The 27,207-nt window shown below is 34.3% G+C and overlaps 1 protein-coding gene across 1 annotated transcript in view; it reads left to right on the forward strand.

Annotated features, from left to right (window-relative positions):
* LOC135205642 (nuclear receptor-binding protein homolog) overlaps positions 1–26,181 on the forward strand; it is a 298,716-nt gene extending 272,535 nt beyond the window's left edge. The window contains exons 11-12 of the mRNA XM_064236458.1: positions 3,463–3,582; positions 19,077–26,181. Of these exons, the coding sequence (XP_064092528.1) occupies positions 3,463–3,582; positions 19,077–19,238 (282 nt within the window). The 3' untranslated portion in view covers positions 19,239–26,181. The remainder of the gene's footprint in view (positions 1–3,462; positions 3,583–19,076) is intronic.
* The last annotated feature ends 1,026 nt before the right edge of the window (positions 26,182–27,207 follow it).

The following is a 27,207-nucleotide window of genomic DNA, read 5'->3' on the forward strand; positions in this document are numbered from 1 at the left end:
AAGTAATAATATAATAATAATAATAATAATAATAATAATAATAATAATAATAAAACTTTAATTACAAAATTCATAAAGGTCGAATTTTAAAGAGATGAAAATGACCTTTTCCATTTGAACTTGTAAAGATAATTCCTCTTTCTTACCGAGATGAGAGAATTTTTATGGTAGATGCATGTGTTTACTTATATTTTCAAATAATAATAATAATAATAATAATAATAATAATAATAATAATAATAATAATAATATAAGTAGTAATAATACGATAACTAATTTCAAAAGAAAATTCTTCCCTTCGTCTTTTTCTGTATCAATTTCCCTACCTCATAACTCCAGTGACACTCGGAGCTTAACAATGCCATACAATGGTCAACGAATTTAATGGTTTTATGTAATCTCTCTCTCTCTCTCTCTCTCTCTCTCTCTCTCTCTCTCTCTCTCTCTCTCTCTTGTATTTTAATGAAAATATACAGTAATTTGTGAATACACAGTATTGCACATGAAAAAAGTAAATTAGTGATAATTTTAGAGATACAGCCCTAAGAAAAATTGCAAACTAGTGAAATTTTCCCTGTGGATATGTTTTCAAGAACGTTGTTCCGGCTTACGACGATTTTCCGGGTTACGACGCATCTTAAGAACGGAACCCCCATCGTAACCCCGGGGGGACTGCCTGTATATATATATATATATATATATATATATATATAGATATATATATATATTATTTATATTATATATTAGATATATATATATATATATATATATATATATCTTTAAGGGTACTAGTACATTTTATGATAAAATAATAATTTACAGTACTAATTTCAAATAATATTAAGTTTAATGAGATTAACCCTTTAACGCCGATTGGATGTATTAAACGTCAATATAAATTGTCTGTTGGGTGCTGATTGAACGTATGGTACGTCGATATAAAAAAGTTTTTAAAAAATTCGCGCAAAAATAGTTATAGGCCTACTAGGCGAAAACTTTTCAATCACGCGCCTTGGGGGATGCAGGGAACTCACGGATCAAGGTGTTGTTTTGTTTACAATCGTTACCCAGGTGCGCAAGCGCGAATTTCTTTCTTCTTGCACTAAAAAGTATCAGCGACACATCTCAGAAATTATTTAGTCACTGACATAATTTTTGCACCATTTTATATTAGCCATTACATGGAGTATTATATATGAAAATGTGTGCAATTTTATATAGAATACAACAAAAAACCACTCATGGTTGTAGCTTTTATCAGTTTTGAAATATTTTCATATAAATAACAATAAGTGCCAAAATTTCAACCTTTGGTCAACTTTGACTCAACCGAAATGGTCGAAAAATGCAATTGTAAGCTAAAACTCTTATATTCTAGTAATATTCAATCATTTACCTTCATTTTACAAAAAATACGAAGTCTCTAACACAATATTTCGATTTATGGTGAATTTATGAAAAAAACTTTTTCCTAACGTCCGCACGGTAACTTTCCAAAAATCAGAAATTTATTCGTCCGATTTTCGTAATGTTTGCACCGTTTTATATTATCCGTTACATAAAGTTTTATGTGCGCAATTTCATGTAGAATACAAGAAAAAGCAACCCATGGTTGTAGCTCTTATCAGTTTTGAAATATTTTCATATAAATAACGATGTGCCAAAATATCAACCTTCTGTCAACTTTGACTCTACCGAAATAGTAAAAAAACGCAATTGTAAGCTAAAACTATTACATTCTAGCAATATGCAATCATTTACCTTTATTTTGCAACAAATTGTTAGTCTAGCACAATATTTTGATTTATGGTGAATTTATGAAAAAAACTTTTTCCTTACGTCCGCGCAGTAACTCTTTCGCCCGATTGTTGTAATGTTTGCACTGTTTTATATTAGCCGTTACACAAAGTTTTATATATGAAAATGTGTGCAATTTCATGTAAAATACAACAAAAAACAACCCATGGTTGTAGCTTTTATCAGTTTTGAAATATTTTCATATAAATAATGATAAGTGCCAAAATTTCAACCTTCTGTCAACTTTGACTCGACCGAAATGGTAAAAAAAAGTAATTGTAAGCTAAAACTATTACATTCTAATAATATTCAATCAATTACCTTTATTTTGTAACAAATTGGAAGTCTCGAGCACAATATTTCGATTTATGGTGAATTTATGAAAAAAACCTTTTCCTTACGTCCGTGCGGTAACTCTTCCGAAAAAATCAGAAATTTTGTTGTCCGATTGTTGTAATGTTTGCACTGTTTTATATTAGCCATTACATAAAGTTTTATATATGAAAATGTGTGCAACTTCATGTAGAATACAACAAAAACAACCCATGGTTGTAGCTTTTATCAGTTTTGAAATATTTTCATATAAATAATAAATAGAAAAAATTCGACCTTTGGTCAACTTTAACTCTATCGAAATGGTCGAAAACTGCAATTATAAGCTAAAACAATTACAGTATAGTAATATTCAATCAATTACGTTCATTTTGCAACAAACGGGAATTCTTTAGCCATTTTGCAACAAAGGGAGTTCTTTAGCACAATATTTCGATTTATGGTGAATTTTTGAAAACAACTTTTTTTACATCCGCATGTTACAAATTCATGCATCATTTTGTGATAATATTTTCTCTGTGTTGCTTTGATCGTTTTACAATTTATATATTTTTTTCATTTTTGATGGTTGCATACTAAACTTCAGGCAATGACAAAAAGGAGTCAAAAATGAAATCTTAATCTTGAAAATTAAGCGTGCTGTGATTTTTTGAAAAAACTTTTTTTCCACTTAGGCGCTCACTCGCAAACACCGCCGGCATACGGGAGACACTTTCGGAAATACCTGCTCGGCGTTTAAGGGTTAATATGAAAAGTGATAATTCATAGTCTGATGCAAAATTAAAGATGTGCTAGTTTACATATGGTGAATTGACGGTCTAGTTACCAAAAGTCAATAACCGTTTTGAGCTTGTGTTTATCGGTAAAAAATACACATTATCTTAAAATGAAAAGGTATTGGTTTTATATGCAATAATTATTATCATAGCTGATTACTTCAGAAAATGACTTCACAGTTGCTTGACAATTATTTGGGATATCATGTGGAATCTTTAAGCATGGATAGCTCCAAAATTTAATAATTTACAACAATGTATTTTAACAGTTTACTATTATTTGAAGGGTTTAAGATTAGATGAGTAACCAATAAACATTGAAAAAGGCATATTTGTGTATTGCTGCACATTGGTCTTTCTAATAATGAGTTTCAGTGTGTTTATGCTTATTAAGTCCCTTTGCAGTGACTAATTTTTTATCCATCAAACTCCAATTTTTTATATTTGCAAGATTTTTTTTTTCCTATACAAAACCTAAATCAGATTTTTTAATTGATAAAGAAGAGCAATTACAAGAATTTAGACAAATGGTATATTCAGTTGATTTTATTTCCAGATGACGATATCTCTTCGATTAGAGGATAAAATGAATCGTCAGTTGTCTTGTGTTGTGGAAGATGGTGAAGGTGCTGCTTCTCTCACAGATGAACTTGTTAGATACGGGTTCATTAGCCAGGTAATGTTTTGTAATTTTAATATTTTAGACATTCATTAAATATGTACCCCACTAGTAGTTTGTTTTGTAGTGTTGATTGGCGTTTATGAATATACTTCAGGATAATTTTTAATGATTATACTTGTATGTAGTGTTTGCTCATTCATTATGTTTGTTATAATTTATTAAATAAGATCTAATATATTTATGAACAATAATCCTTTTGGGCTTGCCCCATGAGAGTTGAGAATGTTAACTCAGAGGCCTTGTTAACCTATACATATATTTATAATATCAAAATAGCATGTAAGACTGGCAACTTTTTGGTTACTGTATAATATAGGGTTTTCTTGGCCTGAATCAAGAATATGAATTAGAAGTAAGTTACTTTATGGAGAAATTATAAATTTTTTATATAATTTTAATTATTAGGATTTCCCATAACTTTTTTAATGTAAACATTGACAAAAATCATAATTTACTGTATTGATGTTTGAAGTTCAAACAGTGTACACACCACACTGAAAATCACCAGCATTTTGGGCAATCAGAACTGTGATGCAGTGGTCTTTTGCCAAGGTATTTAGTTTTTGAAGATAGTGTGTTATTATTTCTAGGCTCAGAATGGTTTTTTGCAGTGTGTTTATTTTAAGATAAAAAGAATATTTAATTTTTATGTACTAAAACCTTCAGGTTGTGCAAACTTCTTGTCTTTCAAGGTTTTCACATCACTATACTGTTGAAATACCCCCATTGTAATGATGCACAATACCAGAAACTCTTATGTCCTTATTGTAAATATGTAGAAAATTTTTTGGATTATAAAATTCCATGTTTTTAGGTAAAGTTTTATTTTAGTTTCAGGTAGTTATAGCTTCAAAAGCACACGCTTTGCATAAGTATAGCTTAATTGTAGAAGTATCTTTGCCAATATTTATGACTCCAAGATCATCTCAGGTGTTCCAATATTTGTGACTCCAGGATCATCGCAGGTGTTCAATTTAATTGTAATTTGCTTGGGGAGGGTTGTCCATATAACCAAATACGTACTCAAACTTTGCTCTGTTGTAATTTCAGTACCATGACTTTTAAGAATTTAAATTTCATTTGGTTTTGGGGCTCACAAAGTACGTATATTTTTCTTCGCTTTACCCATTTAGTTTTATTATTTTCTGTGTTTTAGTTATAATTATTTCAATGATAAGCTATTGTGGTTGTCAGTGAAAATTCTATGATTATATACCATAGCAACCTAGCTATTTCAAAATTCAATCTACCTAGTTTCATTAGGTTTGCTCAAATTACTTTAAAAAAAAAATAGTTATAGATGAAAGAAATTATGCACTTATGATTTTTGGTATAATAGCTACAATTGTAGAGCCAATTAAATTTCAGTTTGGCATGTCTAAGTTGAAAGTGGCTAACATTAGTGATTAAATGGTAGTTGCTGCAGTAGAAGTTCTGGTGTTTTCAAGTGCATATAAACTTTTTTTAACTTTTTAATTTTTTCTTTTTACATCAATTTAGTTTTATGTTTTATTCTCTTGTTTTTCTTTTGTACATTTCCTTTTCTTCATGTATGGATATTTAAGTTTTGTTTATTGCCTTCCAGCTGGTTCCATAAGAGTTCATTTGAACTGTACAAATTATGGAGGTTACTTTTAAACTGGTATAGTATTCCTTCACATCAGGGAGTTTGGGTTAATTGTTAACTTCCTAATGCTGTATTCTGCTCTGTATTTTTCATTTGTTCCTTCCTTTTCCCACCCAGTTGTCAAAATGCTTCATGCCAACCCTCTGAGATTTTAAAAAATTTAACCAATTGCTCCGATTAAATTATTTGATAGTAATAATTTTGCGTATGTGTCTGCTGTTAGAATTTTTCTGCGGATATTTGATGAATATGAACTGCTTAAGATGAAATGGGGATTTAACATTTATATTACTGCCATTAAAAGAGACACTTTTGAAGGTAACCAGCCTTCACTCTTTCCAATTAGAGCTAATTTTTAAAATTAAACAGTTGGTATGAGGATCATATTTCCTCCATAGCTAGGACTGCCTCCTCCTCGGACTTCCTGTAAGGTCAGAACTTGTGTGCATTTATATTATTTGTAAAATAGACATGCATACACTCCTGAACATTATGAAATGCACATGAGAACATATGAGATGCAAAAATCCACACCTTGCTATGCACATTCAACCCCCTGTATTCGTGTTCTCGAGAGATTCGTGGACTCACCCATTCACGGATTTTTCTTTGCACCACATCTACCCATTAATAGTGGGAAATTCGCCTATTCGCGGATTTTTCCAACTATAAATATTCACTAATTAGTGTATTTTGTTGTTATTTTCATGACTAAATACATTTTTGTGATACATAAATGACTAACTAATTTTTAGATATTAATATTGATTAATACTGTATTAGTAAGTTTAATAAGACTAAATGATATTATATAATAAAAATAATAATTCTCTCTCTCTCTCTCTCTTACAGAGATGTATATTTTTTGTATGATAAATAAATAATTTACATATTTTAAATATTAGTATGAATGTAAACTGCCGAGAACAATTTTAAAACTGGCGCGCCGCCAACTCAGTAGACTCGCCACCATCCTCCCACTCTCCCATTGGTTTCTGATGCTAGTCTGCCGTAAGATCCTGCTCTCCTATTGGTCAGTACTATCTGTCCCATCATGCCCCTATGTAAAGGCGTTCCGTGACCATTTTTTGCGGCAGCGTTATCGTAAACTCCTGGAATTCGTTCATTCACATATATTTCGTTTGTTAACATAAATTCGTGTTAGTGATTTCGCTTTCGTTGTACTGTAAGTTACTTTATCGTGTTGTGTGTGAACTTAATGACTTACGTTATTAGCCATGGGTCCCAAGAATGTTGCTGAAGTTCACGGAAAGAAGAGGATGTTTTCTATGGAGACGAAGATGGAGAGAATCAAGAAGTGTTAATGTTTTCTGCCATTTGTTAATGTGTTTCGTAAAGTTTAGTGTTAATGTTTTCTGGCATTTTTTAATGTGTTTTGTTAAGTGTTCATGTTTTCTGCCGTTTGTCCTCCCCCTCTGTCGCCACTTTTGGACATCGCCCCACTCGAAAGGTAAGGCTCCACATTTTACAACATACATGTACACACAGTATTTCTTGTACCCTGTACACTAATACACTTTATTTACAGGTACAGTAACGGTTAGGTTAAGTGTTGAATGGTCCCAAATTGTTGTATTTCATTGTTTATTGGTCAATTTAGCTTTATTATAAAATTTACTGTGGTGTTTTTGTAGGGCTTGGAACGAATTAGGCAATTTACATGTAAAACATAGTTCTAGATACGAAAAAATCAGGTTACGAAGGCCGCTTTGGAACGGATTAATTTTGTAACCTAAGGCACTACTGTAATAATAATACGTAATAATATAATAATAATAATAATAATAATAATAATAATAACAATAATAATGTATCTGTTGGAAAAACTCTCTATCTCGAGAGTATATATAATGTTCTAAAGGGTCCACAATAATACAAAGTCTTGCGTGTCTGTGTATACGTAATTTTTAAAGTTTACACGCAATTTTTAAAACTTTACATACAAAAAGCTTTCGAACCCTCCCCTGGGTTCATCTTTAGTCCAAATGAACAGTTAGTTACAACATGTACATGTTGTAACTAATTGCTCATTTGGACTGAAGGTGAACCCAGGGAAGGGTTTGAAAACTTTTTGTAAAGTTTTGAAAAGTATACACGGACTCGCGACACTTTGTATTATTGTGGACCCTTTAGAACAAAATAATATACGTATCTGTAATTACAAAATTCATATGTGATAGTATTTTAAAGAAATACAATAATCTTTCTATTTCACTCTTTTAAATAAGGATAACTCTCTCTCTCTCTCTCTCTCTCTCTCTCTCTCTCCCCCTTCTCTCTCTCTTCTCTCGTCTCTCTCTCTCTATCTCTCTCATCTCTCTTCCTGTCCCTCTCTCTCTCTCTCTCTCTCTCTCTCCACACAAGATATGTATGTCAGTGGTAACTCTCTCCCTCTGTTTTGGCTGGAAGCATTAGAAGTGTATGTATATATCTTCAAGGGCGTTACTATACATTTTATGGTAGAGTAATATACTACAACTCTAATTTTAAATAATTTTTAATAATAAATAATAATAACCCTTAAACGCCGACTGGACGTATTTTACGTCGACATTTTTTGTCTCTCGGGTGCCGACTGGACGTATTTTACGTCGACATACAAAAGTTTTTTTTAAAAATTCGCGGAAAAATACTTTTAGGCCTACCAGCCGAAAACTCTTGAATCACACGCCTTGGAGGATGCTAGGAGTTCACGGATCAAGGTGTTGTTTTGCTTACAATCGTTACGCAGGCGCGCAAGCGCGAATTTCTTTCTTGCCGCACTAAAAAGTATCTGTGACACATCTCGGAAATTATTTCGTCACTTTGACATAATTTTTTTACCATTTTAAATTAGCCGTTACATGGAGTTTTATATATGAAAATGTGCGCATTTTTATGTAGATACAACAAAAAAATACTCATGATGTAGCTTTTATCAGTTTTGAGATATTTTCATATAATAACGATTTTAAGTGCAAAAATTTCAACCTTCGGTCAACTTTGACTCTACCGAAATGGTCCAAAAACGCAATTGTAAGCTAAAACTCTTATATTTTAGTAATATTCAATCATTTACCTTAATTTTGCAACTAATTGGAAGTCTCTAGCACAATATTTTGATTTATGGTGAATTTATGAAAAAACTTTTTCCTTACGTCCGCGCGGTAACTCTTCCGAAAAAAATCATACGTGCGATTGTGGTAATGTTTGCACCATTTTAAATTAGCCGTTACATAAAGTTTCATATATGAAAATGTGCGCAATTTCATGTATAATACAACTAAAAATAGTTGAAGGTTGTAGCTTTTCTCATTTTTGAAATATTTGCATATAAATCACGATAAATAGAAAAAAACCCACGTTCGGTCAAATTTGACTCTACCGAAATGGTCGAAAAACGTAATTGTAAGATAAAACTCTTACAGTCTAGTAATATTCAGTCATTTATCTTCATCGTGAAACAAATTCGAAGTCTCTAGCACAATATTTAAATTTATGGTGAATTTTAAAAAAAAACTTTCCTTCCCTCCGCGCGCGGATTCTCCGCCACAAATCTCCGAAATGCGTAAGTCCCATTCTTGGAATATTTGCTCCGTTTCATATTAGGCATTTCATAGAGTTTTATATATGAAAATGTGCGCAATTTCATGTAGAATAAAACGTCAGATATGGTCGAAAACTGCATTTGTAAGCTAATATTCTTACAGTATAGTAATATTCAATCATTTGTCTTCATTTTGAAAGAAATTGGAAGTCTCTAGGACAATATTTAGATTTATGGTGAATTTTTGAAAAAAATATCTGTTTATGTCCGAGCGTTACGAATTCATGCATTATTGTGTGATAATATTTTCTCTGTGTTGCTTTTATCGTTTTACAATGTTTTATATACCAAAATGATTGCAATTTAGTGTACATTACAACGAAAAAAAAAGTAACTTGTTACCTTTAACAGTTTTGCGCACAGCGCGATTTGAATACAATTATATATGAAATTTCATTTTTGCGCTATCATATATTGCATTATTTAATATATGATAACTGATAATTTTTTTCATTTCTGATGGCTGCATACTAAACTTCAGGCAATGACAAAAAAAGGAGCCAAAAATGAACTCTTAATCTTCAAAACTAAGCGCGCTATGATTTTTTGAAAAAAATATTTTTTCCGCTTCCGCGCTCACTCTGAAACGTCTCCGGCACACGGGAGACATTTTTTTTTTTACCGCTTCGGTGTTTAAGGGTTAAGTTTAATGAGATTAAACAATAACAATAACATTCTCTCTCTCTCTCTCTCTCTCTCTCTCTCTCTCTCTCTCTCTCTCTCTCTCTTACTTACATATGATTATTTGTTTTTTAATAAAAATAAATGATTTACCTACCGTATATACTCATGTAACACGAGATCTCACATATCATGCGACCCCAAAATTTTTGCCCCAAAAGAAAGATTTGATCATGTATCTCATGTAACATGCGAGTTTAATTTTTGAGACCAAATTACAATAGGCTAACCTCTTTTCCTCCTGTTTATGTTCATCCCTATTTTCCATTTTTTAGTTAGGCTAAACCCCTTACCTTTTCCTCCATGTTGTTATCTATCCCATCTTCTAGTTCAGTTAAAAAGAGTAAAAGAGAAAGGTAAAATATCATCAATAATGTTGTACTTGTTGTGTAAACACATACAGCCAGAAACAGCTCATTTACTATGAACAACCGAATCGGATAATACAGCGGTTTGCTTGCATTTCAACCATCGTACGATAGTAAAAAATTGCCGTAGTTATGTTACAAATGACGCTAAATAGAATAGGACTGATATATTTTTACCTTACGAGATCCTCATTCTCTAATGGAGAGAAGATCGGCAAAAGCATATACTACTGCTAAATTTAAGCTGCTATTTGTAGCTGAAGCTTAGAAAAGAATGTTCATCTGCTAACGACTATTTATCATGCATCGGCAATATGGAAACTTCGGTATAGCACCATCAAACTCGACCGTAAACAACATTTGAGAGAAATGTGTTTTAATCAAAACTATTTGGCATGAAAGAACACATTTTACTGTGTACGCTTCGATAAAAGATAGATATGTAAAGGTCTTAGTATGCTGATGAAATAAATTGAAAATATCGCTGGCAATCTGTTGATCTTTATTACACAATAAACATACCCTCAGTGCCATCTTCTAATGAAAAATAACTAAATTTTGTTCACAACGATATGAAATCAAGTGATATTTTGACTTGAAACACTTCACATAACGTAAAATATACCTTGTCCCATATCAATAGAGTATCTTGAGATTCACTTACGCTAACTAGAAGCAAGAAAATTGCCCTGATTTGACTTCAATACAGCAAAATAAACTTACCTCGCAATCATCCTCAGCTGATTTCCAAACCAAAACTTTTTTATTTTTTTTTATTTTATAATACAACAATAGTAATATGAAAAAACATACAATATTATTGGATGCAGTGAAGTAAAGCATAACTTTTTAAAAGATCCATGGAAAAGATGCATAACCATTATGTGTGTATTTTATCAAACGATACTAGTATGTGAATATTACATACGCTAATTTTATATCCCATGTATGATGCAACCCCCTGAAAATTAGCTCCAAAATTAGGTGTTCAAAAGTCGCATGATGTGCGAGTACATACAGTAATAAATAATTTTCAAATATTAATTAGATTAATGAAAGAAATAGCAATTCCCAATCTTTTTATCCACTTCAGGAAAGGAGGGCAGGCAGTAAATGACAGTTTGATATACTATTGGTGGAGGGGAAGGAGTTTTGAGTCGTTAGGAGTAACTCTCTCTCTCTCTCATCTCATCTCTCTCCTCCCTCTCGTCTCTCTCTATCTCTCTTCTCTCTCTCTCTCGTCTCTCTCCTCTCTCTCTCTCTCTCTCTCTCTCTCTCTCTCTCTGTTATTGGCTATATGTATATATTTTTAATAGTAAAATGTCAAGATGACTTTGAAATTATATTAATAATATAATCTTAAAGATTAATACAGTAATAGGATAGTAATTTATGGTATATGTGAAGTAGGATGTTATTTAAGGTATAGATTTGGTAACTGAAGTTCAAGATAGGCAGTTATAAGCATTTTTAGAGGGGGCTTCTAACTATTTCTGGGTTTCAAATATTCGTGGGTGTGTTTGGTATGCATCCCCGCGAATACGGGGGGAACTTATACTGGTGATCCCAAATATCAAACAGCAATTTACCAAACAATTATGTTCTTTTCACAGCATAACTTATTGTAATAAATTCCACACTAGTTATTATTAAAAACACCACCACAGAAATGTGTTATTTTCTATATGAGGTTTACCTAGTAATTATATCGCTGTATTAGTTTCCATGTACGGCAGCCTAATTCAAATTTCGTGGGTAGCAATTCGATTGCACAATGTAGGTATACAGTGCCGTTCCCCAATGGCAATACTAGAAACAACTTGGCTAAGCACTTCATTCTGTTTTCTGCTGCGCTTGACTAAACATCAAGTGTTTACAGCAGCTTGTTCTTATTTTCGGTTATATCACCGGATTTCAGTCGCCTTTGAGCAGGATGAGTCTTTTCTTTTGTTTGTCTAATTCAGATTATCATCAAGCCGGATATTTGCATTCCTCATGAATAGTTCTTCAATGTAACACCATTCAATTAGGCCAAATACTTTTGCATTATGTTTGACTTACGTGCAAGTTGTCATTTAATGATTGACTTAAGTACTAATCTTGATTTTACATCATTCCTGTAGGCCAAAATTTTGTTTTTAGATTTTGTTTACCTGTCATAAGCTATTAGCAAGACTCCAGTAAATAATTACCTTCATAATTCTCAAGTGTTATTCCATTCTTGTACAGGCAGTCCCCGGGTTACGACGGGTTCGGCTTACAATGTTCCGAGGTTAAGGCGCTTTTCAATTATATTCATCAGAAATTATTTCCAAGGTTACGACGCATGTTCCAGGGTTACGTCGCCTACAACGCTGATCTGACAGAAGAAATATGACACCAAAAATGCTAAATAATCAATATTTGAAGGTTTTTTGATGAAAAATGCAATAAGAATGCAGTTTACATAGTTTTTAATGCACCCAAAGCATTAAAAGTAAGGTTTTCTTAAGATTTTTTATGATGTTCCGGCTTACGACTATTTTTGGGTTACAACGCATCTCAAGAACGGAACCCCCGTCGTAACCTGGGTACTGCCTGTACCTCAAAACCTTTGCATTTATTATTTACTTACTGGGATTAGGCTATGTGCAAGTCGCCGGTTATACCATGTTTTTGAGATTTTGTTTACCAGCCATAGGCTATTATAGTTGTAAGTCACCAGTAAATATAGTTATGTTAAAGTAGTAATTTGTGAATGTTAAGACATTCTTTTAGGCCAAGCTTTTGCAGTTAGGCCAACACATTTTGTTTTGTTTACCGTGCCTGCAATACTCATCACTTTCCTTTGCAGAAACTAAAAGTGCGGAGGTTGGAAAGTAGTAAGGAGAGAATGGTGTTAATATTTGGCTACGGGGGCCTTTGGGAGAGAAGGCTTGCATGGCCTCGGCGTACGGAGGGTATTTTCCTGGTGTCACACAATTGTGAATGTTTCACATCTTAGTTACTAGCCTCCAGCTTGCTTGGCGGACTGGAGCACAGGCCACTCAAGTCGATTAGCAGGGCACACAATCGGTTACTGATCTCGATTACTTTGAATTCCTGATAACTCTTCTAAAGATTTCATTTTGAGTAATCGGTTATTTGTAAATATTCTTTTATACTATTAGAGTCAAATTGTTTTGAGACTTTAATAAAAAATACTACTTAGTGATATAAATATAGTTTTTTTTTAAGTGTTATGTTATTTAAAAATACATACATATATATGAATACATATATGAAATGATTTTTCATATATTTGTAAATGATATTTGTTTTAGTATTCGTTATCACTAATTGGGGAATAAAAGTAGTTTTTTTACATTTCTAGAGTCCAATTGGCTTTAATACTTTAATGCAAAAAAGACTTTATATGAAATTAGTATATGAAATGCTAAAGTTATTCATACATTATGAATGCTTTCAGACCTAGATGCCAGAATTTCCTATAGTGATAGTATATATAAAGTACAGTACGTTCCCCAATTATGCGAGAATTTGGTTGATCCTCAGCCTCACAGAACTGGAAAATCGCAGATTTTGATACACATACCTTAAGGGAATAATTCCATTAGAGCGGAGGCAAACAGCAACTTACCCAGTCAAACTTTTTTTATACTACCCAGTCAGCTGTAAATTTTTCTAATATGAAATTGTTCTTATGGATAAATAAAACATCAAAAAGGTTTCAATAACTTGAAAAAGTTTAAAATTACACCCAGGATGGTGAAAACGCCCACTCGTAAACGCTGCCACCATTGGGTGCAAGTGTACAGTAATTTACTTTTAAAAACCTTTTGGATGGAATTTCCTCTACCTATCCTCTGGTGAAGGAAGGCTTTGTGAACCATTTGATGTTTCGGGGACTGGTGGATCATGTGTGCCCTCCCGTTAGGACTAACAAACTTGGTTATGAGCGCCTGTCTCAGGTTATGAGCGCCTGTCTCAGTTTCTTTGTCTGTCACGTTCACTATGTAATCGTTTTCATCTAAATGTATTTATTCTACGATAAAAAAGAACTAATGAAAATTCAAAATTTGATATGAAATTTCAATTTCTTAAAAGAAATGATAAAAATTCTTGAAAAGTTTAGATCAAACTATTTTTTTCCTCTCTCTCTCAAACACATCTGCTTCTCTGTTAATCACTTTCACTAATCATTTTCATCAAAATCTATTTCAACAATAGAAAAAAAAAATAAATGATCAAGTGCCAAACATTAGTCAAAGCAAGTTAACCTAGACAAAAAAAATTTTACTTCATGTTCAGCAATGATGGATTTTAAGTTGTCGACTGCTGCCAAAATGGAAGTTGCTCTTTCCTTCGTCTTTAATTCAAGGACAAGCTTTTTAGTTTAGAGAAAATAGGCCTTCCTCTTAAACTTCTAGGCAGATGCATCATGATGCGGATGATCAAAATACACTTCGCAGATCTGAATGATACGTATGGTGATGTTTATACCGATCATTCATATACACTGCACTATGACATCACAAATGTGTGAGGATGAGCCTTCCGTCTTAGCTAATGGCTGAGCAAAAGCCTTCAGAATACACTTCGCTGATCTGAATAACACCTATGGCGATGATGATGATGATCAGAATACACTTCGCAGATCTGAATAATATGTATGGCGATGATGATGATACCGATCATTCATACACACTACGCTATGACGTCACAAATGCGTGAAGTTGAGCCTTCCATCTTAGCTAATGCCTGAGCAGGAAATCTTTCTCTCACATTCCCCCCATCCCTTCTCTCAGATACCAGCGAACCCCACCACCACACCCACCTAAAATCCTTGAAAAGACAATAGATTTGATACGTTTGTGGCACGTGACTCGCAGACTTTGAACGGCTTCGCAGATACAGAAAATCTATTTTTGAGAACTAGCAACCGCATAAAAGGGGAATTGCACAATTCGAACACATATTTCGGGACCGGGCTGTATGTAGTTAGTAATCAATTAGGTATTGATTATTTTCATGATAGTAATTAGTAACCGAGATTACCAGAGGCACAGGCATTTCGCCTCGCATCTGTCGCCTACCAACTCCCCTCACCTCCCGCCTCCCAAACCTAATGCTAGTTCTCTCCTTCTACCCCCTCTTATCTTAGTCATTTGCTCTCGCACCTGGCTCCATTGCTTCCTTCCCATGCCTTGACCAGCATTTTATGTCAATTATCATGAATTTATCAATGTAACAGTGAAGTGTTGTGCAGTGGAGGAGGCGGCTACTTGTACCTCGACTCTCACTGTCCCAATCCCCTGTACCAGGGAGAAGACATACTGGAGGTCCAAGGGAGGTTGGCAGGTTACATAAAGATAGTCGCTCCTTCAGTTTAACCTGTTGTTGGTCCCAGGTATTGACAGACAGCCGATGGAAAGACACCTTTGTGGATGTGTTAGAGGAGGTGACTATCTGGCCCCTCAGATTTCCTAGAGTTGAAGTCACTGTCCTGCTTCTCTGCACCGAGGAGAAACATACTGGCAGTTGAAGGGATTCTGAGGGGACTCCTGGTATAGTTGCCCCTCGTTCAAACCTGTAGCTTCTCCCAGGTATCAGCAGACAGCCATTGAATCATCCTCCTCCTCCTCCTCCTCCTCCTCCTTCCTCCTACCTCCCTACCTCCTCATCATCCTTACCTCCTCCTCCTCCTCCTCCCTCCTCCTCCTCCTCCTACCTCCTACTCCTCCTCCTCCGCCTCCTCTCCTCCTTTTCTCCTCCTCCTCCTCCTCCTCCGCCTCCTCCTCCTCCTCCTCCTCGGTCAAACTTGTTGTTGTGCGTGTATAGGTTATAGGTTTTGACCGAACGCTGCTGGAAAGGCATATTTTTTAGGGCAGAGTTGTTGTTCTATTCTAGCGGTTCGTAACCTCGCATATCGCATCGATGGTGTGATTCTTACATCTCTTGACCTCTGAAGAGGTATTTTTCAGTCGATGAAGCCTCATCCCCTTGCAGTCATGCTTGCCTGATTCCTCACAGTCAGTGTTCGACTCGCAACTTGGCTGATTCGACTCATAATCAATGTTCGACTCGTGACTCAGCTGATCCGACTCTCAGTTGATTTTCGACTTGCGAGTCAGCTGATCCGACTCTGAGTCGATTTGTGACTCATAACTCATCTGATTTGACTGAAGGGAGTCCGATGGGGTTTTCCCCCCTTCGGTTGAACTTGTCATGCATTTTTAGTTTTAGACTGAATGCTGCTGGAAAGGCTTCTAGTGACTGGTGCTCAGTAGTTATCGGATTAAAGAAAAGGTACTTATTTTACTTAATTAGTATTAATATTGAACACCCTGTGCTAGTGCTTATATGTTGGAAGAATCGCAAGCGACCTCTTGCTTCCGATAGCCAGTCCTCAACCAGGTGTTCGCAGCCAGGTGTGTGTACTTACTCGCCTTCACATATATGCTCTTAAAGGTGGAGATACTGAATTGTCTTCTGCTGAAGAGGAAGTGGATCAGGACTTTGCCCCTGCATTGGTATATTTAAGCTCATCAGAATAGTACCGATTCTTATGATGAGCACCAGGTATTGGCACTTAGGCACTCGAATCTCTCTCGTATTGGGTGTCATTTGTTGAGCGCCAGTCCCCGTCCAGGCGCTCTGTGCCGTCTGAGGCGTCCACTCCCTTGCTCCAGCTCGCTTGGTGCTATACATGCCTCACTTGGCACTAGCTGTTGGTAGTCTGGCACTGCCTGTTGGACTCCCAGACAACACAGTCTCCTCATTCATCTTTGTTGATACTAGGGGATCTTTCGCTAGCCACCACTTGAACAGGACATCATGAGAGTCGAGGAAGAGGTTCTCTGTGTAGTCCTTTTCAGGAAGTTTCAGTCACGGAGAAAATAGATGCATAGCGCAAGGTGGCAAGTTCTTGCCAACTTTCGGCGCAGTCAACTACTCTATTCTCTCTTGCATTCCCGTGAACGAACCAGTTATAGGAAGAGAATGCTCCGTATGGTGGGTGAAAACCTCTTCTCTCCCTTCAGGAAGTTTTTTTTTTTTTTTTTTTTTTTTTTTTCCTCCAAGGCGAGTAAGTTTTCCTAAGTTTTTGGATTGCTATCATCACCACAAGTTGGTGATAGTATGTGTTATTGCTCTCTTCTGTTAGTTCTGAGAAGAGTTGACAAAAACAGTCATCCTACTCTCTTTTTTTCCCTCTACTTTCTGGGTTACACTGGGCAGGACGAGGGAATAAGAGGAGCTCTACGGATTATACTCCCAGAGTTCGGATGCGAGAGCCTATGTTCCTGATTCAATCTTAGGATCTCTTCAGTGTTCCCATTTTGGGAATAGCCAGTTCAGCATGACCTAGTCATCTTTGATGTCCTGTTATAGTTGTGGAAGCTTCCCTTCGGGGTAGTCTCACCTTTGCTCACTTCATTAGAGAATGAAGGAGGTCTGCTTCCAGTCCTTATTCTTTTTCTCTTTGATGGGAAGATTTAGGCTGACACTCAATCAACAGGAGTCTATGAATATACTTGTATACATGGTTATTAGTTCTCCTATTATTATCTCTTCACCTTTTCAGTAAGGTGCTGAGTTTTGAGAGCCAGGGGGTACAGTGAACCTGGAGCACCTACCAGTCTCAGTGGATGGGGCTTGACTTTATTTCAGTGTAGGTGTCAGTGGTTTTTGGTAGTTTTAATTTGGTGCTGTGCCCAGGGCAAGGTCGGGCACCTATCATACTTTGCTAGCCATATGATCATTCCCCTCACTGCAAAGTTTCCCCTAAGTATGAGGTGACCCTTGGCTTTACCACCACGCCGCTTCGAGCTAAGATGAGCACTACCAGAGGCAGTATTCATCTGCATAGCTCTCTTAACTGATAAGAACTGCATCTTAGAATTGTTTTTTCAATGCTAGCAACTTTTCTATTTCAAATTCATTTCATAACTTAATGCTTTGGAGTAGAATATTTCCATAATACCACCACCTTTCAATGTGGAATCGGCTACATAATTACGTACTAGGTAAGTCTCATATACAAAAATATTTTTATAATAAAATAGGTTTTTGTATATACTACTCACCCAGTAATTATATGATCGGAGCCCACCCGCCTCTCCTCTGATGGACATTATGCATAAAATAAAATTAAATGCTTAGCTAAGTTGTTGCTAGTATTGCTGTTGGGGGACAGCACTGCATACCAATTCTGAGCAATCGAAGCGCTACCCACGAAATTTGAATTAGGTTGCTGTACATGGAAACTGATAGCTATATAATTACTGGGTAAGTACTATATATGTAGTACTTTTTCAGTGACTCAAAGAGGTGCTGTTGAAGTCCTTCAGAACTGGTGTCCAAAAATGATCCTGTAAAGCAAAATAAGTTTACATAATACAAATTATATAAGCCATTGGTTAATTCAAAATATTTTGGATCCCTGCCCATTTTGGCACAAAGGGAAATGAGAATTCTGGTTAGGCAGCCAAAACTACAGATCATTAAATAGCTGTTTGTAGAAAGATTGAACTTGATATCAACAAACTGAATCAGATCAAATCCATGATTGGAATATGGCATTCTTCAAACCAGAAAGAAAGCCACAGTGAAGTTGTCTCATCTCTTCTTTGTATTCTTTGTATTTATTAAACTGAATTGACCTACCAGTACTTAATGACCAGTCCACATGAACCAATCCAGGTATGCAAAGAATCTTGATCATTACTAACAGATAAGCACATCTTTCGTGATTGGCCAAACTTAAACCAACACTTAAGCGAATTTTGCCAGAATCTACATTGTTTTCAGTTTATCAGTTATGAAAGTTTAAAGAACTGCTAGGCGTCAGATAAAATATCAGTTCTGTTGTTGAAGAAAAACCCTTTGGGTCAGCCCTATAGTTAAATATTTTGGCTTGGTTATTTGGTTAAATTAATAAATAATGATGGACAAAAAAATTTAATTCTAAAGCCATGCCTTGATTCCCATCCTATCATGGGTACCGTAGGCTTTTCCAAGTTTATTTTTCAGCACTCTTGCCTTGAAATGTTAACAAAGCATAGTTTTTTTTATCTGAACAAGCAGCACTGGATTTTCTATTTGAGATGTCATAATTTTATTCATGTACAGTAATTTGAAATTTGTGATGGTAATATATTGCATTTTCTTATAGAGAAAGCATAGGAAAAATTGTTAATAGTATTCTATTTTTGTATTCTTACAGATGGACAAAGATGAAATAACGAGTTTAATAGAAGACCATTTAACGCGTGTCCGTAATGGACTTAACGTAACCGGATTAAATGGAGGTATTGGGGCAACTACGCAGGGTCCAGATGCTATTGCCAAAATGCATCCCCCACCCATCACTACAGCCAGCAGATAACACCGTGAATAATCTACATCTGCTGCCAGACTCAGCCCACTGCACTTCATGAAGGGCTCATTTTAGTGCATTTACTTTAGGAGACTGTGTAGGACACATTTCTGGGTGTTGTTCTAATTTAAACAGCACTCACTAATTGTTGATGTACGGCAAGGTCTAGAAGAAGCATTTTGGAGGTACTTAGGTGCATTTCAGTCAGCATATACTGGCAAGATATTTTTTATTTGTTTTGTCACAATTTTATTTTTTGGTTAATTGCTAGTGGCCTCCATAATTATTGTGATATGACCTTTTCAAGCCCTTCATAAGGTGTTATGATGATTAAGGTGCTTCCCTGCGCCCTTTTCCTTCTCTAAGCTTAAACCAAATAGAAAAGAAATTGGTGATGAGAGTATATTTGTGTAAATGTATATACTGCTTTTGGGAGGGGTTTGACTTTGGAAAAATGAAGGTGGTGATGATTATGAAGAGTGAATGGATCTTTTGATATCTTTTTGTCATGAGTAGTATGTTGCTGATGGTGATGATAAATAATGTTCATAGTAATAATCTCCCGTTGCAGTGAGTTTATTGATTTGAATGGTGAGCGTGAGTCGTTGCTGTCATTGTGTTTCTCCTGGGAGACTTGGCGGCACAATTGTATCGAGTAACCTCATGTATTTTTTTGTATATGGTGGATAGTGAATATTTTTATTGAAGGACATATCGCAATTCAGAATAATAATCAGACTTTACAGTAAGGAATGAAGTGCTTGGCCATCACATTATATATGTAAGATGTTTCCTTGGCTGGTATTTCTCAGGTGCTGAAAACAGATGATGGATCTGGTGTTGATACTTTTACATGACTGTACAGATATTAGAGTCCCATGCATGGATGTTCTTTTGAGTAAAATGGTGATCGCCCTATCCTTTTATCCTCTTTATAATCATTACCATTAGTTTATTCATTCATCATTTGTGTTTTGTCTACTTACAAATTTTACCGTTTTAATTTTTTGCTGACAATTTTTATATATTTGTACTTTATTTTAAAAATTATATTTGTAGCCTTTGGTTCTGCTCTGGGAAATTTGTCATAGGCCCACTACAGAGGTGATGATCCGTCAACAGTATTTTTTCTTAAAATGGCTGCTACTTTGGCCTTGTAGATTACCTTTGAAAATTATGGTACATCCAAAATGAAACCAGGGTGTCAGGTTTTTTTTAACTTGTTGTGACCTTCAGTTTCTGCAGACTGCTGTGCCCAGTAAAAGGTTACAAAATACCATGAACATTGATATGTGGATCCAATATAATTATTAATCATTAAATGTTATGGGATTCTTTTTGTTATGTATGAAAGAAAACATTTTCTTTTTCTCATCAAAATTAAAGGCAGTGGCATATAGCAAGAAGTTTTTTTTTTTTAGTCATTGCAGTTCAGTTTTCTTAATTTCTAAAAGATTTTTTAATTTCTTCTGCTAAATCTTCCTTTATGGCCAATTTCTCTTTACTGCCTTTCTGTTTCTCTACATAGTTTTGTCATGCAGCAAATGGGCTCGGTTATATAATTACAAAGAATAGTTCACAGATGTATTTTCACAGGCTTGGTTATTGACTCTTTTAATGGAAAGAGCATTCTGTGTGAACTTCAAAAGTTCTCAGTTCCTACTATGGCATTATTTTTAATTAAGCAATCCACACAATTGCAAGTCTCCTTTAAATGCATAGGGATTTTAATAGCTTATCCTTGAATGTGGCATATCTTTGTAGTGTAGTGTGGATTTGGATCAGATGTTCAAGTTTGTTTTGTTCTAAATGAAATATTTTGAAACTTTTTATTCAGTGGCATAAGATTAATTGTTGATCAGTGTCAACAGGTTTGATTAGATTGTGTTATAGTATGTCCACATAATGGTCATTGTACTTGTGTATTATCTAAGGTATGGTCATATGTTATTATCATGGTATAAAGACAATTAGGATTTTCAAATGCAGCTAATTCTTACCATCTTCATGGCCAGTTTTTCAAAGTTTGAGTGGTGCTGAAGTAATTTCAGTTAAAACTGGTAGCCAGTATTTGATGTGGCAGTTACTCATCAGTGATTTGATTGAACTCACCCTTTTGGTTGCCGTTGTTTTGAAGATGTTCACTTGAATCTGAAGGAAGTTCAGAATATTTCTAAGAGTACGTATGTTGCCAATTCCAAGACAGTGATATTTTGAGACATTCTCATCTGATAGGTGCTATTTTTTTCCTTAAATAATGGAAGATGATTTAAATAATAGTTCATTACTCATCTTGTGTTTCTGAAAAATTTCCTGTATGTATTGAACATTTGTTTGAACTTGTTCATGAAAATGTTTTCAGGAAAAAATTGCTTTTGGGGCTGTTTGCTTTCAGCCATGCCTGTATTTCCATACATCTCTTATGATAGTCCAGTATTTTGAAATTCACTTTACACAGGGAATTATGGACTAAATTAGGGTCATAGTTGTTTCAGAATCAAGTGTGCCCTGGGTTTGGTATCTGCTTGAAATTAGTATCAGTATTTTCAGTGTTAATTTAGTCGTTATACTTTTTGCAGGTATCATAAGTTACATGCACCTTGTAAAAAAAGAAAAAAATATTGTACATAGTCTCACATTTTATAGCAGTCTGTCTCCTTTTAAACTGAAATGAATGGGGATTTGTATTACATGACCAGCTATTCAAGTTTATATTAATACAACATGTTACTTCATACTTTTCATTTGTATAATGTTTGTTTGTTTGTAGAGAAAGGTGCATCTTTATGTTATGTTTATTAGGGGCCAGATTTTATTTTATTTAATGGTTGGCTATGGTGTTCATATACACCTGGGATACCAGTGAGTTTTAGTTTTAAAAAATCATTTGTTCAGAGCTCTATCAGTAGATGATTTATATAATAGATCAACAAAATTTATTCTTTCTACCTTTATCCAACTCTGGTATAGTAAGTTGAGATGTTTTTCAATGAAGAGTGCTTTACCATACAACCAATGTCCAATTAACATAATCCAGGTCCTTTGACTGTTGTCTTCTGTTGACAATATTTAAGTATTATTTTTTTACATAATACTTAAAAATTAGTATATGTAATTCTCTCTCCCTTCTGTAATGAGTAACTGTTAAATATAGTTTATTTCAGAATTAAAACACTCAGGTTTGGAGTATTATCACCTGCAACTAATTGCTATGCGTCAAGATGATTTTAACCCCAAAGAGGTAATATTCAACCTTTTGATACAAAAAAGTTTTATGGGGTGTAATTTATTGCTGTATACAATAAAGTATGTCCTATAAATTTGATTGGAATAATAATTTCTTTATCTTATCTGACATGCTTTCCATAAACAATTGAGGTAAGGGTGCCCAAGTTATTTTTACATTTCAAATATTCTGGTTTTACATTTTTTTTTTATTTGCCAAGTTTTGTAGTAAAAATTAAAATTCACGAATATGTAAATAATTTGTATTACTTTTGGCTTCCTTATGTTTTTTGGTATTAGCTTATGTATACGTAATGCAAAGCCAAGCTCTGCATTTTTATTATCAAATGTTTCTTTTTAAAATTTTCTTATGCAAAATTTTTTAAAAATGTACTAGTCTGAAAAATTCATGCAGCAACTTGATAAAGGTGAAAAGGATTGCTTGAAAAATCTGAGAGTTAAGCAAACTTTCGTCATTCTTAATATCATTTATTTAAGACCAAGTAACATGCACTTTTTTGTAATTTTTATATTGGTGAAACAAAAACGAAAACAATTTTGTAGGAAAAGTTGGGGTAATTTCTAGTAAGTCCATGTTAAGTCCAAATTACCACTGCTTTATTGAATACGACTGGTCTTTCATTTTTCATAGAATTTCCTTCATTATGCTAGGCAGGGATTCCATGCACCAAGGAAATATCACCCTTGTGAAACATATTTGAAGAGCCTTTATGGAGGGCTTTGTTATGGGAGAATGTTATTAACAGCCAGATTCCATCTTCTTATGTGTCACTATATCTGCTCGTGGACATTTTAAATGTAATGGAATCCAGAAGTCCTGTAGACACTACTGGGTGTTCATTATTATCTCTATCTTTAATGCATTATAGGTTATCAGTCAATAGTATTTTTTTAACCAAGAAATACGCTTCTACTCCTGTTACTCCATAGTACTTGTGGGTAAGTTTTAGAGCAAAGGGCATAAACTTAGTTTGTACTTTTGTGGTATTGACAATTTTATTATAAGCAGTCACACCACTTGGAGCCTTCAGTCATTAAGTCATCTGTCTAGTCTAGTGTGGCTTGATCCCTTGACTTCCCATCCCCCACCCCCCTTTAAGAGGTCAATGTCTTACCAGCATTCTTAGTTTGTCATTTAAGAAGAAAGGGTAATGTTACAAGAAAAAATTTGCTGATGTACATTGCATCACAGTTCTAAATAGAAAAAGGCTTAAATTCTTGTGCAAGTGCAACACCAGTAAGCAAACCAGAGGGGTAGCCTGACGTAAAAATTTCAGATATTTAATCATTTATAATTGGAGTAATAGTTACAAAAGTAGGCAGCACTTGTGATTTTATTTTTTTCCATTTACAGGTATTTAAGATATTTGTTATGGAAAATGTGTATGAAAATATAGGTACTACTGTGTTAGGGAGGATTTTTAAATGGAAAATGAAAGGTACATTGAAGGTTTGTTCCTTCCTGTGGTTTGTTTACATGATGTTCAGATGTACAAAGATGATAAAAGTTTTTAAATGAGAAACTGTGATGTACTGTATTGGTGATGTAAAGTGGTAGTTGGTCACGAGGCACAAAGTTGTTTTCATCCAAATGAGAGGGTGATTTATAATTTGTAAGGCTTTGCTTTATATAAGGGTCCAAAATAATAGTTTTCTCCTTGTATTCAATTATTTATTTTAATGTTTATGATGCTTGACTGTTTGTATTGTGAGATTTTTTTGTTTGTTGCTCACTTCTCTCCTTAAATATTGAAATTATTCATAAGGGTTAAGTCACAAGAGTAGTAAAAGTTCATTTTACAGAAATTAGCTTGAGTGTCTTAAGCTTTATGGATAAACAAGTTTGGGTTTTTATGAAATACATTCAGGAATGTATTTTAATGAGTTGACTGACTAATTGTTCCAAACTTTTATCTTAAATTAAGTAGCAATGTATTTGAAATTTAAGCATCATTTACATTTTATCAGGAGTGACTTACAAAGAAATTGTATGGATTTTTATTATGAAATATTTTTAGTTCACTTATGAGAAAAAATGGTTTTACTCTGGAACTGGGCCTCAGGAAGCTATGTAAGCACATCCTGTAAACATAAATCTTTCCTGTTTGTAGTGGGGGTGAAACTCAAGGGGGTTCTTGGAAATGCCCTTCTCTACCATTTATGCTTGCCAGCTGGTCCTTCTGCTGTGGACCATGTCAGTTTATAATGGTTTCTTTCTTTTAGATGAAATTTAATATTTTATTATTTACAGGATATAGCAAAAGTTACTCATTGAAAAACTTTTTTCCAGTATTTTTAATTTTACATCAGTCCAGTTTAGTGGAAAAATGTATAAATTTCTTGAAAAAGTAGTAAAGGATATTGTAATGCGCAAAAAGAGTCATGTATTTTCAGTACTAAAGTTTTTCTTCACAGTTAGGATATATTGGTAAATACAAATGTCAGAATGCTCAAATTTAATATAGACTTCTATTGATACTTATTATTGACAAACTAGTGTTTACTTACAAAAATAGTAGGCACAGTATATTTGGTTCATGGACTGGTAGTTTTTTAATAGTTGCACATCTTTAATATAAAATGCATTTTATATTGTCTAATATTCTGTTGTGATGCTGTTTAAAACTGCAATTCAGCATTTTTTAAGAGTAAAATTCTCTTTATGTGATGTGATGTAACTATTTTTTCAGTTAATGTAAATGTTCCAAGCCTGCATTGATGAAAAATAATTGATTAATACTTTGTGAAATATTTCCATCATCTCATTTGACTTTTGTACTTCCCTTGCAAAACAGGAGAAGTTTGTATCACCAAAAGAAAGAAAAAAATGGATTAAAGCAGTTCTTGGCACATATAGCATAATTAATGGCTATCTTTTGCTTTATCCCTGTACTGTATATCATAGTCTGGCCAATCAGTTTAAGGGATTATCTTTTTAGGTTTGTAAATAAATTTAAGTTGCAACCAGTATGGTGCATATATATTATTATGAACTAGGCATTTGCCTTAATTTTTGCTCAATGTTCTATATATTTCCCAATCATGGTAAGATGGTGTTACCCAATGAGGGTTAGTGTAGGAGGAAGGCTTGTTCCATGTTCACGCAGCAGTAGCAACAGCAGCAACAGGTGCTGTTTGCTATTTGCCAACCATGACCACACCTGGGCTGTTCCCTTAGCTTTTCTGTGAAAAGCTTTATATAGTTTACATTGCAGTCTTTAATAATATTTATGTTATTCAGAGTATCAGACAGGCCTGTTTTTGATATCTCATGAGACTTGTCTTTGGATCACGGTTTAGAATATTACTTTCATTTATTCTTAACCCAAAGTGTGAAGATTTGTGTATACAGTATTTATGCAACATCAGATTATAATTTTCAAAATACTAAGATTCCTTTTGAAAAACATGATCTAATCAACAACTAAGTCGTGACCCAACATCTTCAGTCTAGATAGCCTACATCTGCTGGCGTCTCAGCAAGCCTGTTATCATCCTGTTCTATAAGACATCAGGAGATTCTAAGGTGTTACAGCACACCTGAGGTACTTCAGTGACATATCCATAGCAGGTGTGATCACTGCAATGAAAGCCTCTTGAAACAGGCAAAAGTGAAGACTAACATTAAAGCCTGGAACTGTCTTGATCACATTATGTTCCCTGCGTGTAAACACTGCTCTCAAAATTAAATTAGTAATAAGAAGAATAGTTTTAATATCCTTGTACAGAAATGTGTTATCAAAAATCAATTCAGATACAAATAACTGATTTACTGAATGCATTTCTTTGGTGGCCTTTGAGTTTGATAATTTCTTGAATGTAAAACTCCCTTCTGGCATAGTGGTTACTGCCGAGTATGATATTAACCCTTTAACGCCGATTGGATGTATTAAACGTCTATATAAATTGTCTGTTGGGTGCCGATTGGACGTATGGTACGTCGATATAAAATTTTTTTTTTTAAATTCGCGGAAAAATAGTTATAGGCCTACTAGGCGAAAACTTTAGAATCACGCGCCTTGGGGGATGCTGTGAGCTCACGGATCAAGGCGTTGTTTTGTTTACAATTGTTACCCAGGCGCGCAAGCGCAAATTTCTTTCTTCTCACACTAAAAAAAATCAGCGACACATCTCGGAAATTATTTTGTCACTTTGACATAATTTTTGCACCATTTTATATTGGCCGTTACATGGAGTATTATATACGAAAATGTGTGCAATTTCATGTAGAATACAACAAAAAACAATTCATGGTTGTAGCTTTTATCAGTAGAAATATTTTCATATAAATAACGATAAGTGCCAAAATTTCAACCTTCGGTCAACTTTGACTCTACCGAAATGGTAAAAAAACGCAATTGTAAGCTAAAACTCTTATATTCTAGTAATATTCAATCATTTACCTTCATTTTGCAACAAATTGGAAGTCTAGCACATTTCAATTTATGGTGAATTTTTGAAAAAAACTTTTTCCTTACGCCCGCACGGTAACTCTTCCGAAAAAATCATATATTTATTTTGTCAGATTGTCGTAATGTTTGCACCATTTTAAATTAGCTGTTACATAAAGTTTTATATATGGAAATATGCGCAATTTCATGTAGAATACAACTGAAAACAACCCATGGTTGTAGCTTTTATCAGTTTTGAAATATTTTCATATAAATAACGATTTGCCAAAATATCAACCTTCGCTCAACTTTGACTCGACTGAAATGGTAAAAGAACGCAA

This window comes from Macrobrachium nipponense, chromosome 24, assembly GCF_015104395.2.
Source record: "Macrobrachium nipponense isolate FS-2020 chromosome 24, ASM1510439v2, whole genome shotgun sequence".
NCBI classification, from domain to species: domain Eukaryota; kingdom Metazoa; phylum Arthropoda; class Malacostraca; order Decapoda; family Palaemonidae; genus Macrobrachium; species Macrobrachium nipponense.